Consider the following 14111-nt stretch of genomic DNA (forward strand, 5'->3'; position numbering starts at 1 on the left):
AACTTATGTTGATTCCTCTGATGGAACACCGTTTTCTGTCTTTCTGCAGGTGGTCTGCATGGACAGGAAACTCGACTTCCTGGTTAATGTGTATGTGCAGCGTATGGGTATCCCCCGTTCCGAAACAGAGGCCTTTTTCAACTCCAGGGAGCCGTATCCAGCCCCGCCTTACCACAGCCCCGAGGAGAGCAAAGAAGAGAAGGAGGAAAAGGAGGAGGTACAGGAGGTGAAGACATGCTCAGCAGCTGATGTCCCATGCTCTGACGGGTCCTTGGAAAAGAAAGACCCTTTACTTGGTCGATCCGTGGCGAGATCAGTTGGTACTCCCTCTGGGAGCAACAGCCGCCCCTCTACCTCCTGGCAGCACCAGCTGCAAAACCCCATCAGCCAGCCTGCCTGGAACAGCAGCGTGGCCAACACCCCTTCGCCAGTAGGTGGCAGCGGCGACCATTCGCCCACCCTGTTCCGCCTCCCACCTCCACCTGCTCCAGCTCATGACAGATCCTCTTCGGGTCAGGGTGGCAGCGGCAGAGAGAGCGGCTCCCACAGCAAGAGGCGCAACAGGAGGCACAGGTGCCATCGAGAGGTCACCGCAGTAGATAGTGACACATCCCTCTCCATCCCGTCGGTTGACCACGAGGAGCTGGAGCGCTCGTTCAGCGGCTTCAGCATCTCCCAAGCCAAGGAGGACTTCTTTGGGCCCTCGTTCTTTACAGGCTTAGGAGGGGGAGCCGGAGCAGGGCCCGAAGCCGGAGGTGGACCTTCACTCTGTGCCAGGGTCAGACCATTGCTAGCAGAGGGGGAGTCGGACACAGACTCTGACCTCTGTGCTCCCTCGCCTCTGTCTTTCACCGGAGAGGTCTCAGGTGGAGAGAGGGGGTGGGCTGGGCTGAAGTAGAAAGGACTGCTCTGCTGGCAGACCTGCTGATTGTGACAGAGGCTGATGCCCCGATTGCCAACATGACCGTATCATTAGACCTCGTGGCCACAGGCTCACTGTAGATGATGGCTGATACAGACTATATTGGGCGGTTATGTGCAGTTGTCTTTTTGCGATAACAGTAAAAACGAGTTCTCACAAAAACAACGGGATCATCCTTTATCAACATTTAAGTTTGTAATGTAACACTTCACTGGCAATGCTTGATTACGGTTACTTTTGTATCCACTCAGAATTTGATTAAATAGCTGTTTAGAAACCTTTCTTTAACTTAGACAAGAAGCCTTTTCGTTATGGTACTTAGTGAGACGACACTTACACAGTGTGGATTTGTATGAAACAATAAAGAGAATTGCCATTTTGGTTCCTCTTATGAGACGTATGAGTAGCATTTCAGCACGTCTTCTGTTAAACACTGACCACTTTAACATTCAAAAGCTTGCTGGAGTTTGTAACGCGAGACTGTTGAAATCTTATCACGTGGTTAACGTAGTGTCTTGATAACTTCCATACCTTAGGATGTCTTGAGGTGTTATGTTGCCAAAACCTTAGCTATGATGATCAGTTAGATTCTTGCTGATTTAAAAAAAAAGAAAAAATGCTTCATTATTAATTCAGCCTGGCATTTATGTAATACTATGGAAGAACTCCCCTTAAAGTAATACTGAATACTTCTGTAAGGATACACTAAGGAACCACCTGCATGGCATGATAAATGTTTGATTTAAGGACTGTGTTAAGTAGGCTGCAAAAACCAAACGGTGACAAACAGTCAAACTGTGTTTTTCTTCTATACAGTAAGAGAGAGTGGTGAATTTAATTTAAAAAAAGTGCATGCATGACTGGTTTCAAGCTATGTTTTAATTTTTCTAAGGAGCTTTGCTTGAATTCCAATCATGTAAATGCAGCCTGAGCTTGCTAATTTCAACAGCTCTTCTTTTCTGGGTAAATATGTTCATCAAATTCTATACACATTAAATACAAGAGCAGATGTTTAATGCTGCACAGGTATGGGAACAGGAAGGGCATTTGCTTGTACATTTTGTATTGTTATCACAAGGCATGCAGTGTTGAAGCTGGATTGAGTGCACGTGAAACTTTCTCACTTGTTACTGACATGATGGTATTTAGCCTGCAGTGCATTGAACGTTCATTTAGATTCTCTGATGCTACGTCAGTTTCAGACTAAATGAGGAAATGCAATAAAAAGCAAGCAACGCGATCAAGAACTCATCCTTTAAAATTGTTGCCTTATTTCCACACCAAAATTTTAGAGGTCCACAAATCAACAATTTCATTTTTAACATTTTATAACAGTAGTGTATGTAAATTGTTATGGGAGGTTCTTTGGCCTGAGAGCAGATGTTTCAGGTTGCACATTTAGCCATTAATAATGCTAACCTTTGAAGCATGAACAGTTCTTGTTAAAATTAACCAATGCCAACATTTTAACATTTACATTATAACCAAGGAAGTGTAATTCAATAGAGACTGTTAATACGCGGTCCATATTTTTCAGCAAAATCAGGAAGCAACTTGCTGGCATGATTTTTACAACCCATTGAAAAGACATGTAGGGTTTTACATGATACCGTAGATCAGCACCATTGTGTAACTGCACCTTTGTCTTGTTCAAAAATAAAACTTTGTGCATCACTAAAAATCGGTCTTTTGATGCCTTTTTTAAAATGAAGAGAAATGGTGTCTTTAGCTATGGAAATGGTGTAATGGAATACATCTGTCACTAGATGGCAACCAAGAACTGAAGACAGAAAGACAAGTCCCCTTAACTGGAACTAAGGATGCCAACCACTGTCTCCTTAACTAAAGCCAGTCTTAAAACACATCTTTTTAAGATAGTCTGTTCTATTAGTTTGTTGGTTCAATTTGTTATTTAAAGACTTTCAAGGTGTTTTCCTATTTCCAGACTTTGATTTTGACACTTAATTGCATGTAAAGTGTCTTGAAGGTCTTCGAAGGTGCCTATAAACAAAATGGTTTATTGTAATCATTTGTTGTAGTGACAGATCAAACACGTGCTGCAAAAGCCAGGAAAAATGGACACGTCCAAATACTTTTGAATATATAGCATGGCTAACACATACTTACACACTTATTGTCCTACTTATCTGTCTACATCAGCAAAAAGTACATTTATTACCTGATCAGATTATTGAGCAACCTAACTAGTATTGGTTAACAGCCATCATTTATTGTTAGTGAAATAGCAAAGGCAGGTCACAGGATCAGCCAATTTGTTAAGTGTTGTGAGGCCAGGATTTTAGTTGAAAGGGTGATACAAATAGAAATGGAGTAGCCCATTAATAAAAGTCAAGTGATGGTGACACAGCACCTAAGGCTTGTTTACTCTTGGTAGCACCTGGAGAATTGCAATCAGTTTAAGCACCTACAATGTAGACCAAAGGACAACCAACCAGCAGACACAAGGACTTACAACTGATTCTATAAGGCAAATAACTTAAAAAACAATGAAAGTCTGTGTTTTGCTGTGGAAAACACTAATTAAAAACACGACACCACAGCTAATCTTAATCTGAATCCTCAGGACTGCTTGGCTTAATCTGCACAGGACATTCATTCAAAGATGAGAGGATTGGAATTTAAACAGTCTGTACAGACGTAGGAGACTCACCCTTTGATGATGGATGGTGGAAAAGCTGCCAATCAATAAACCCAATAGTGACTCGAATATTACAAAAGTGCTCTCAAAAGAGAAACCGAGAACAGATGGACTGCATGCGTGCTGACATGTTTCACCACTGTGTTGCACAGACAGAAAAGGATTCAAAATGTAGCTCTTCCAGTAGCCTCATCAACACCTAAACCACTCTGTCGCATTTACAGTGTCAGATTTTCTGAAAATAACGCTTGTGCTCACTGAACAGATTGCACTTTGCATGTGTAAGTAAATTAATTTGTGTTTTTTGTTATTTCATGAGCTCTTTTTTTTTTAACCATATTTTGTCAGAAGTGACTCTGTGTCCTTGACTCTACCCGTGTTTGTGTCCAGGTCTGGCCTGGTAATGTCCATGTAAACATTTATTTATGTATTCCCTATAGTGTTAAATAGCATCAGCAAGAAGTCATCAATGTCCAACAAGGGCAGAGACAGGTGACCTTCCTTTCTTTCTCTCTCTCTGTGTACATACAGACACACAGGTCAGTGGAGGTAGGAAATACTGGCTGTGTAAATATAAGATTGGGCAACATATATCACAATTTGCATTGATTACATGCAGGCTGCATTTCAACAAGACAAGGCAAGAGGCAATCTTTACTGCTTCATGATTGCAGTGGATTTTCATTATACTCAGCAGGCATAAGAGTGTGGCTCTAATATTAAGCTGTAAATAGGTGAAACCAATAAATGCATACACCACAACATACATAATCATAGGACAGACGTGTATGAATGGACAGATGCTTTTCATCAATCATCAGAAAATTACAGAATTGATTTTAATTCCCTGAAAGCCAGTCGTCCATTTATCAGACCGGAGGTGGGATATGACACATTCATTGATATATAGCCTGACTTTACTAATTAGCTGGCTATAAATTGGCATAACTATTTTTAACTTTACTTGCATGTGAACACCTTGCTTACATGTATTCCACAGGCTATTTGTGAGTTGTGACCAAACATATTTTTCCCGTAAGACAATAGAATAAAAACTGCAGCTCCAAAGCCAAAGCCAGCTATTTTATTTATTTATTTTTTACTGTGGTTAAGCTTAAGACAAAGGTATGGTGGATTTCATTGGAGGTGATCTCTCTTGGAGGCTCCACTTGGCCACACTCTAAAGAGTATTTGAATCTGACTCACTGACCTTACCGTCTTTTCTTTAGCATCCTCTGCTCTGCTTCTGTGAAGGTTTCATGAAGCAGATATAATCAATAAAATCAAACTACTGAGAAATGCTATTTCAGTCAGGCCCACTTTAGATAGTCTTGTTTAAAACTGGAAAAGCCTAATTATATGTGACAGTATGCTTCTGTTTTTCCTTCCACGTGCAAGCGTGGAAAGCCTAAGGCGTTGAAAGCTCTTCTTTCCATGTACATAAATGGAAAACCCAAGGCGGGAAGAGCATGTGGAATACTCTCCACTACGGTAAGAAACAGAGCAGGATTTAAGGATAACAAATATCACACTGATAAGTCAGACACAAAATTAAATTGAGGAGCTGGGGTGGAGGTGGATAGCAAAGCGTCTTTTAGACAAAGCAGCAACAAAATTCAGGCAAGAGCAGCTTAAGCAGTTTAATCTGAGCCAGCATATTCTGTGATTGACAGAGCTTGACTTTTCGTCTTGCATGAATTATTGTTGTGCTCATTTTCCTATTTCATTTTGTTCTGTGCTACCTACAAAAGCCAAAAATCACCTTCCTCATTATGATACAGTGCGACTTGATTGTGTCATATCAGGATATGTTTCACACCAAATGATAAAAATTTCCATGAAGAAACTAAATAATATGCGTATGTGTCATGAAAGAGCAGTAATTAATGGTCCCCGTCCACAGACGCTGTAAAAACACTATACACAGTGAATATGAAAGGCGTTTCTATCAGTGGCATCGATTAATGCACAGTCAGGGAAACAATGTCTTGATGGTCATGATGAGAAACGTAATGACACATGGTTGACTCTTTTAAGGGAAAAATAAAGAGTTTATTGACTCTATCTTGTTTACCTTTTATGTCAATAATATTTAAGTTAAATTTTTTTTAATGTTAATGGGGTATGATTTTTTTTAACTTCTGAAGTCAAACATGGTAGAAAATGTCTGACAACTGCTGAGTTAGTAAAATAAACAAAATCATTTATTTCGAGCACTGAGGATATTCATGTTAACACTGCTTCAGCTAGATCAATCTTCCATTACATTCCATTATACAAAGAAATGTATAATATCAGGTAAAAACTGCCGTAGCTTGTGGGCGTTATTGAATACATAGTCCTTGAATTGCTTACAGTGTACAATGTAGTAATTGCCTAGGCTGCTTCATTTTTCAATAGAGAAGAGATTTGAGTTTACATGGGGGAAGGTCAGAAATTTTCCATCTTTCTGTGGTGAAATATGATCGATTATGAAGTTTAACAACTGTAACCCAGTAACAGAAGCAACTCAGAGCTCGTTTCTTTCAGTGCAGATTCAAAGTAGACTGAATGCCTTATTGAAACGATGCAGATTCAAAAACAAATGAGAAGCTTTACATTCATTTCAAATGTAAACGAATTTAATACAAACCATTTCTAGAGTTCATATAGACTGTATACAAAAGAAGGACATGAGACAATAGTGCTTTACTAAATCAGATTCTATTGAGTTCATTATTAATTCAATAAACAATTCCTTTCAAGAATAATCATTGAGAGGATCCCCAGCCTTTTTTGCCCCACAGACCGGTTTAATATCAGACAATATTTTCACGGACTGGCCTTTAAGGTGTCACAGATAAATACAACAAAATAAAATGATATGACCAAGACAAAAACTGTGGTACTTTGTAAATATAATAATAAACACGAATTCACTGTGTAATTGTATAGCTTTATTAGCAGCGCCCTCCTGAAATGCGCCAACAACATTGAGAGTAACGTCCTCCTCTCTGCCACTTAATGATCTCTGGTCACTGTGGTAACGCGTAAATATTTTTTTCAAAATAAGGCACACAACTACAACACGGGAAAAGACCCAGGGAAACCAAGTTAACGATAAAAACCCTGAAAACCATAAATTTCACACCCGAGCCTCAACTCTCATGGACCGGTAGTGGTCTTTGGCCCGGGTGTTGGGGGCCGCTGCTGTAAGAGATGAATGTAGCTTCTGGGTCCAAAAAATAAAACCATAATGGGAGTATCTCAAACCTGCATTCTTTTTTATTGCCAGCAGGAGTTGGGACAAAGTCTTTGAAAAATGTCTTTCAGACAGCCCCTGTAAAACCTTCCAGCTGAGTTTACAGTCTTTTAATTTCATATTAATACATATATTTGTGTTCTTTATTGTGTTTTTAAGTAATTCTTCATGTGTATTACATGTTCCATTGACTTCCTGTGCATGACCTGTTTTGGAACAGTCTCCTGTGTTTGTCATCTCCCCTGTAAAACTTAGAAACAGGACCACAGAAACAAATGGATGACCATCTTTAATATGCAATATAAATAACATTTTATATTATTAAATATGCATCATGAATGCACAACACAAATGTTTGCTTACATTTAATTTCATTATGAGTATGTTTTTTCAAAAGTTATGACCCTTAAAAAATTAAATTTAGGTTTTAAATGACTTGGAGATAATTTCATTCGGGTCTATTTACTTTTTAAAAATTTGTTTGTGCTCTTAAGGTAAAACTGAATAGATCTGTCATCATGGGTAATGTGAAGACTGAAACTGTAAAACGAAGCTGACAGATTTTCATATCATACTTTAAGTCGAATAATATCAGATGCCAATCATTATTACTCAACTATTTATATAACTTCACACAAATTAATGAATCTTCAGGGACATTAGGGAGAGCGATGCAGTGCATCATCTGCATCACATCCTTCTCTGCCCTTCCTGCTCTGTTTGACTATATTTAGGATTTCAAGAGGTTCTGCAAATGCACATATGCGCATTTGCAAATGTATTTAAGTTTACACCCCGACTTATACAAATACTACCATATAAGGATTGTACTCATTTGTCTTAACAAAGCTACGGCATTAAACAAGATAAATAAGACAACCCAAAATCATTAAAAATAAAAAGAAAAGAGTTGCTGAGTCCATCATCAATGTCGCCCAATAAATCCTTATTTATGAACAGCACATAATTTCACTCAAAGCTAACAAAAATAATTAAACTCCAAGTAAACAACGAAGCAATGATAATAAAGAACAATAAAATTTTTCTATTTATAAGAGGAGCTTAAATAAACAATATTCATGTAAAACAAACACGGAAAAGAGTTTTCAGTGAGCACACACTGAGCTAAAATGACTACCACGAGCTGTGTAGACATGGACTTGGGTGAAAGCTGACCTTGCAGGCAATGATTTCAATGTGGCAACCACATCACAAGACCAGAAACTGGACAATTTCTAAAAGAAATACTTAATACAATGATTTCCTTAGTTGGAAACCATAGAGACCAAGCAGACTGTATATCTGCTTGACACAACGCATTAAATATTTACGTATTTACAGAAGCTAGACACAATGCATAATCATGTATGCTATTTCTATGAACCACAGTAGTTTGCACTCTTGCATTTGGAAGTTAAAGCATGAATTAGGCCAGAGTGACATGGATAATCCATACAGATTCAGAATAATTGTGTGGATCGAATTCAACTTTTTATTCTAACTGCACCAGTGCTTTCACAGTGGCTACATGAAATGCACTTTGAGTACCCGGATGGTCACAAAGCCTAGCCTTTGATGGCCACCATTTTGGCTAAGCAGCAAAAAGGGAGGAACCGTCAGCCAATTCTTTAGTCGGCAGGAGGAGGATCTGTCATCAGGATATGTTGAGCCAGTGGTAGCAATCTAATAGATGCAGATTTTATTGCTATTGGGCTATTGGACTTTATCTTTCAAGCAGACCATCAGATGCTTCAGTCTGGCAATGACTTCAGGGTTATTAATCATGTGAAGGGATTGTCAAATTCTCAGAAGCTGGTTGCAATGCACTCATCCTAATGGCTTTGCACACCTTCAGTAGCATTAAAATTTTATTCACCTGGAATAAAAGAGAAGAAGAGAAGGGTAAGAGCGGTACAAATAACAGAGAAAGAGGGAAAACAAACAAATGAAAAATTAAGCAGCGTAAAAATGGCAGTGTGATTGTGAGGTGGAGGATAATGCAGGGTTTTGTCTCGGATAGGAAATGATTTGATAATTTATTGATGCCTTGATTATTTCCTTGGCGATACGCCAGCTCTAATTAACAGCTTGGCAGAAGTTAAAGTGTGTGCGTGGTGACCTGGCCTGATTTAGTGATTAATGCTGGGGGGAGGCTTGATTGGCGTATGTTGAGTTAATGTAATTTCACAGAGGTTCAAATGAGCTTCAAAGCTCTCTAAGCATGGGCCATTTAGTAGCATTTGTGGATAGAGACAGTGTTTGAATAAAGCCAGTGAAGTCTGAAGGCTCTAAAGGCTTTTGGGTGGGAGGGAGTGGAGGTCCTTCTTTTTATTCCCTTGATATTCACATGTGAGGAGAAGGACAAGCTGAAGGTCAGAGAACCAGTCAGCTGTTTTAAATAAGAAATGAGATAAACGTGAATGAAGAAGGCCGAGAATGGGAGGAGCATATGAACTGAAGCTCACATAAAAGATGTGAAAACATTAAAATAGGCAAATTGAAGGGCTTGGAGCAATTCCAGTGTGAAGTGTGAAGTGCACAGCTGTCAAAGACTGCACAGGGAGGTGAAACAAGTATGTACAGATTTCTGATGCAACCATGAATAGCATACAAAGTCATGCAAAGACATAATAACTCAAGTCAATGATTTTACTGAAATGAAATCATCTGGATACAAATGGGTACTGTCTATTGTAACAGCTGCTTGAATCTGTTGCAGAGATGAAAACATAACATGAATTACTACCAGGAACGAAAGTTTTCAGAAAGTTTTGGAGGCTGAGTTGAAATATAACAACATGATGTTGGCAAGATCTGACTTTACAAATAGTTAAACTGGTTTGAATTCAAAATTATGAGCAAAGCACAGAAAAATAAATTGTTAGCAATTAAAAACGAATTAAAAACGAATATTGCCTGCTGTTCAATATGAACTGGCACTGAGAGCACTGGAGCAAAACCTGCACTCAAAGCTTAAACAGTAGGTATATAAATGTGCATGCGGAACAAGGCTAAAAAAGTAATACACACAGCACTGATTTGAACTGAGTCGACAGAAGGTAACTGTACAGTCTCATTGCACGAGGCTTGAGCCGTAATCATCTGAAGGTTAAAGAGTTATTAGTGAACCTTAGCTACATTATGAGAGGTGGCCATGTAGAGCACGGAGATCATAGTGTATATTCTTTTTATTGTGTGTGTTTTTATTAATCTCTCTCCTTTCTTCCTCACCCCAACTGGTCGCAGCAGATGGCCGCCCTCCCTAAGCCTGGGTCTGCTGGGGCTTTCTTCCTGTTAAAAGGGAGTTTTTCCTTCCCACTGTTGCTAAAGCGCTTGTTCATAGGGGGTCATATGATTGTTGGGGTTTTCTCTGTTCTCTTTGTATCATTGTAGGGTCTTCACGTTACTATATAAAACGCCTTGAGGCAAGTGTTATTTTGATTTTGCGCTATATAAATAAAAGTGAACTGAATTAAGTGGAATTGAATATTAATATTGCATAGAGACATAAATATTATATGTACTGAAAATAAAGTAATTTTTTTCAGTTAATTAGTTAATTGGCAGGTTTTTAAAGGGTATGTGAGATTGGGAGAAACAAAATACAATCTAAAATAAAAGAAACAAAGCCTAAGATGATGGCAGTGATATGCACCATTCAGCTTTTATTTAAATATATGGAGCACCTAGCATTAATATGTCCATAAATTATCCTCAATGCTTCTGGTAATGCTACGGCTTTAGTTACATTATTAAAAAAAGCATTTCTTTCCTTAGTTTCGTTCATTAGCCCCATGCTGAATGGTTACGTCACAAGGTACAGGTGTTTCACAGTTTACTCTGACAACATCCATATTCGACTTTGGAGATGTTTCTCCAGAGCCATAAGCATGACATTTAAAGGTAATACATTGCTATCTAACTTTGTTCACAGCATGCAACTTCTGCAGGAGGCATTATTAGGGCAATATTTTAAAGAAGTTGGTTTTAATAATTAACTTCATCTCACACGTAAGTCTTTATCACTAGAAGCTTCTCAGGTGTAATCTCTTTTTTCAGTAAATTATTGTTAAAGGTATCATCCTGTTTCCCATTCCATATTTGATGATGGTGAATTCATTTGTAGTCTATCGTTGCCTTTGGAAACATGTACCTTTAAGCCGTATTGTATCTCAAAACGTGTAAGCTGCTTCTTTGGCCATAAAAGGTCACACAGGAATACACACATATACACAATGCTTGCCTGAAGGATCTGAAAAAGGATGGTCAGCATAGAGTCCTTCAACTTTTAAAGATCTGGTCTGATAAACGTGCGGTTTTTCCCAGCTTTCGGCTCGCCATCCCAAAAGAAGACGAGACGGAGGGTTTGCACTGAATTGCAATCCCCATAATCCTGTATCTTTTTTTAAGATGTTGTGAATGACATGAAATGAGAAATGCTGGATATGGGAATACCAAACTCAGCACATTTCATAGCCTCTTTGCTTTTTCTTGACACTTTCAGATTCAAAATGACTTAAGGCACTCTTACAGAGAAAACAAGCAAGATGTGGTCTGACCACTGATGCATTAGAGTTACTTGGAAGAGCTCTGCTGTATGCTGTATAATATAAAAATCTTGAGGTTTAACATAGTGCGAGATTCATAATTATCTGTCTTCCTGGAAAGGCACTAATGCATTCAAGGTACTCTTCAGAAATTGCTGCACTGCTGAGATATATTCCCACCTTTTACTAGCCTACTGGATATTCCAATATGCACTGCTCAGCCAATTCAAACATCGTATATAAAGCAGTAATTTAGCAGGAATTTAACTGACCCTGGTTATTAGAAATGAGGTACTGACCGCCTATGAGCCAAATGGTGCATGCACCACCTGTCCTTGGTTTAACTACACAGCTTAAGAAAAAAAATCAAACAATTAATGCTAAACTTTATAAACCTAACTACATTTTTACAGGAAAATGTTGGCAGTGCTGCCATGTACATCTCGCATCACAGTGGGTGGTGGGGGACAACACGATAGGCAACCCCAGGATGTCTCGTCAAGCTCAGCAGCACAATTATCGCTCATCCATCTTTAATATCTCGACGTCTTCTCCATTTCCGCCAACAGAGACAAACTCACCTTGTAATTATTATCACAGCTGGCATCCAAATTGGATGAATCATATTTTTGCTCTTTCAAAAAGAAAAGACAGATGTGGACAAAAAAAAAAAAACACGGACAGAGACAGCTGAGGCGTTCGCAGGTGTGAAAATAAACACATTTTGTGAAGTTGTCACCATTTAATTCTCTAATCTTATTTTCAATGGCAGCTTCATCTGTCTGTGATAGCTGAATGTGGAAGTTACTACGAGCATGCTATGTTCCTTGACCGCATTCAGCCCTCGCTCATCTCATCTGGTTTCAAAACTCAAAGATGCTCAGCTCCAGGTTTCAGCAAGGGACCGTCGCTACATCCAACTTTTACAGTATATACAGTCTGTGCATGTTTTTTTTTCATTAGGTTGTCATGGAGACTGCAGGGTACTTTCTGTCACGGATACTCCTGGAGATGTATCAGGGCTGAAGACACTATAGCGATATCATGTATAGACCCCATAGACTGACTCTTCAGCACAGCCTGATTATAATTTTTCCCTTTCCTTCTCTGATGCAAATTGTTGCAATACTGTTGATAGTAAAGACAACATGGAACAAATGTGAAGAGAGACTGGATTTATCCTTTCCTTTTCAGCAGTGGTATGGTAGTCACCTAATATTTTAGGGTTATAACAAATGTATTTTCACTCTAGACTTTGTCCTTGATGCGACTGGGTTTTTCCCCCATCACAGCTTGATTGTTTAATGCACATAATGAATGCATGGCACAGTCTGTGTGACACACACTTTAGTTCTTGCGTCATAGTGGGGCTAAGTAACAATCAACAAGTGAGCCACTACGCTAAGCTATAAATTTAATTGTGAAATGGAAGCTTCTTGGTTGGGAACACCTTGATGAAGACTCATAAATCTGACTCGAGGTACATTTATGAGGAAGCACTTATCGCTAGGAGCAACAAAGACACCCAGAGTCTCGCATTCATTTTTGGTTTTGGTTTAGATCTTCTTGTACATAAATATTATTACTCACAATATCCCCAAAATAACGATTTGAAATATCATTTGAAATTCTGCTTCCATCTCCTTTTGGTAGAAAGACAGGATAAAACAGCTGGCCCCTCTATTTGGACATCATTAAAAAAAAAACTTCCATTAAATTAAAAGTCCCACTGGATAAGAGCCTGAAGGCATGATTGCCCAGGACTCATCAAATGAATTAGGAGGCATATGTCAAGACCAAGGGCTTTGGCTACACAGCACTCTGATCAAATGAAAAGTAACTTTACATGATTAAAAACAGACTGATTGGCCAAAACCTAATTGTCAATTGCGTTAAAAATAAGTCGAAAATTGTTGCAAGCATGTGTCATGTGGTCATTCGTTACTACTTGATGTTTCTGTGTCTAAGGGGAGCAAAACCTAGCACTTATCTACTGAGAACATGCTGAGGTATTGATGAGAGCCCACTCCCACCGGACCTCAGATGGTAACCTTAACATCAGGGGAACAGCATTAGTCACTCAGGCTGCACTTAAGCATTCCCCATTTAATTAAAGCTATCAGCATGGGGTGCTCTTTAAACTGGGCAATCTGTAGGCATTACTGAAAGACACAACAATGGGCACATGAATATTGAAATTAACAAGGCGGCGCAGCATAGAAGTTAAAATAGGTGGTGCTATTTTAACTTGTAGGGGCTACTATTTTTTTGTAGTTGTAGTTTTTTGCTGTTTGCAAAGATATTGTGTGATATATGTTGCCTTTCAGATGTTTAACAATGTTTCATTCAAAGTGAAGATAATCCCTGATTATACACTTTGCACAGAGCTTCAAGAGTATCTTTGAAGTATAGCAAATAGCCAGTGTCTTTGTAATAACTTTATTTTGATTTCATTTTTGGAGCTAAGTAAGATGAACTGTGTGACTGATGTTTTTATTTTATCCATCCATTTGCTTCCACTTATACTTTTCAGGGTCGCTGGAGCTTATCCCTGCTGTCATGGGGCAAGAGGCAGGGTACCCCATGGACAGGTAGGAAGCCAGAATACCTGGGGAGAACCCACGCAAACACAGGGAGAACATGCACAGAAAGACCCCGGCCTGATGGTGGAATTGAACCTAGGACCTTCTTGCTGTGCGGCAACAGTGCTAACCACCATGCCAGCATGGCTTTAATTTCAAT

At 39.0% G+C, this 14111-nt stretch overlaps 1 protein-coding gene across 6 annotated transcripts in view; it reads left to right on the plus strand.

Moving 5' to 3' along the window:
* Positions 1-2603, plus strand: part of kcnq2a (potassium voltage-gated channel, KQT-like subfamily, member 2a) — a 39102-nt gene extending 36499 nt beyond the window's left edge. For all 6 annotated transcript variants that reach the window (XM_026153182.2, XM_026153184.2, XM_026153185.2 and 3 more), the window contains one exon: positions 50-2603. In XM_026153182.2, coding sequence (XP_026008967.1) covers positions 50-898 — 849 coding nt within the window. In that variant the 3' untranslated portion in view covers positions 899-2603. The remainder of the gene's footprint in view (positions 1-49) is intronic.
* Positions 2604-14111: the final 11508 nt, after the last annotated feature.

The sequence above is a fragment of the Astatotilapia calliptera genome, chromosome 20, assembly GCF_964374335.1.
Source record: "Astatotilapia calliptera chromosome 20, fAstCal68.1, whole genome shotgun sequence".
Taxonomy (NCBI): Eukaryota; Metazoa; Chordata; class Actinopteri; order Cichliformes; family Cichlidae; genus Astatotilapia; species Astatotilapia calliptera.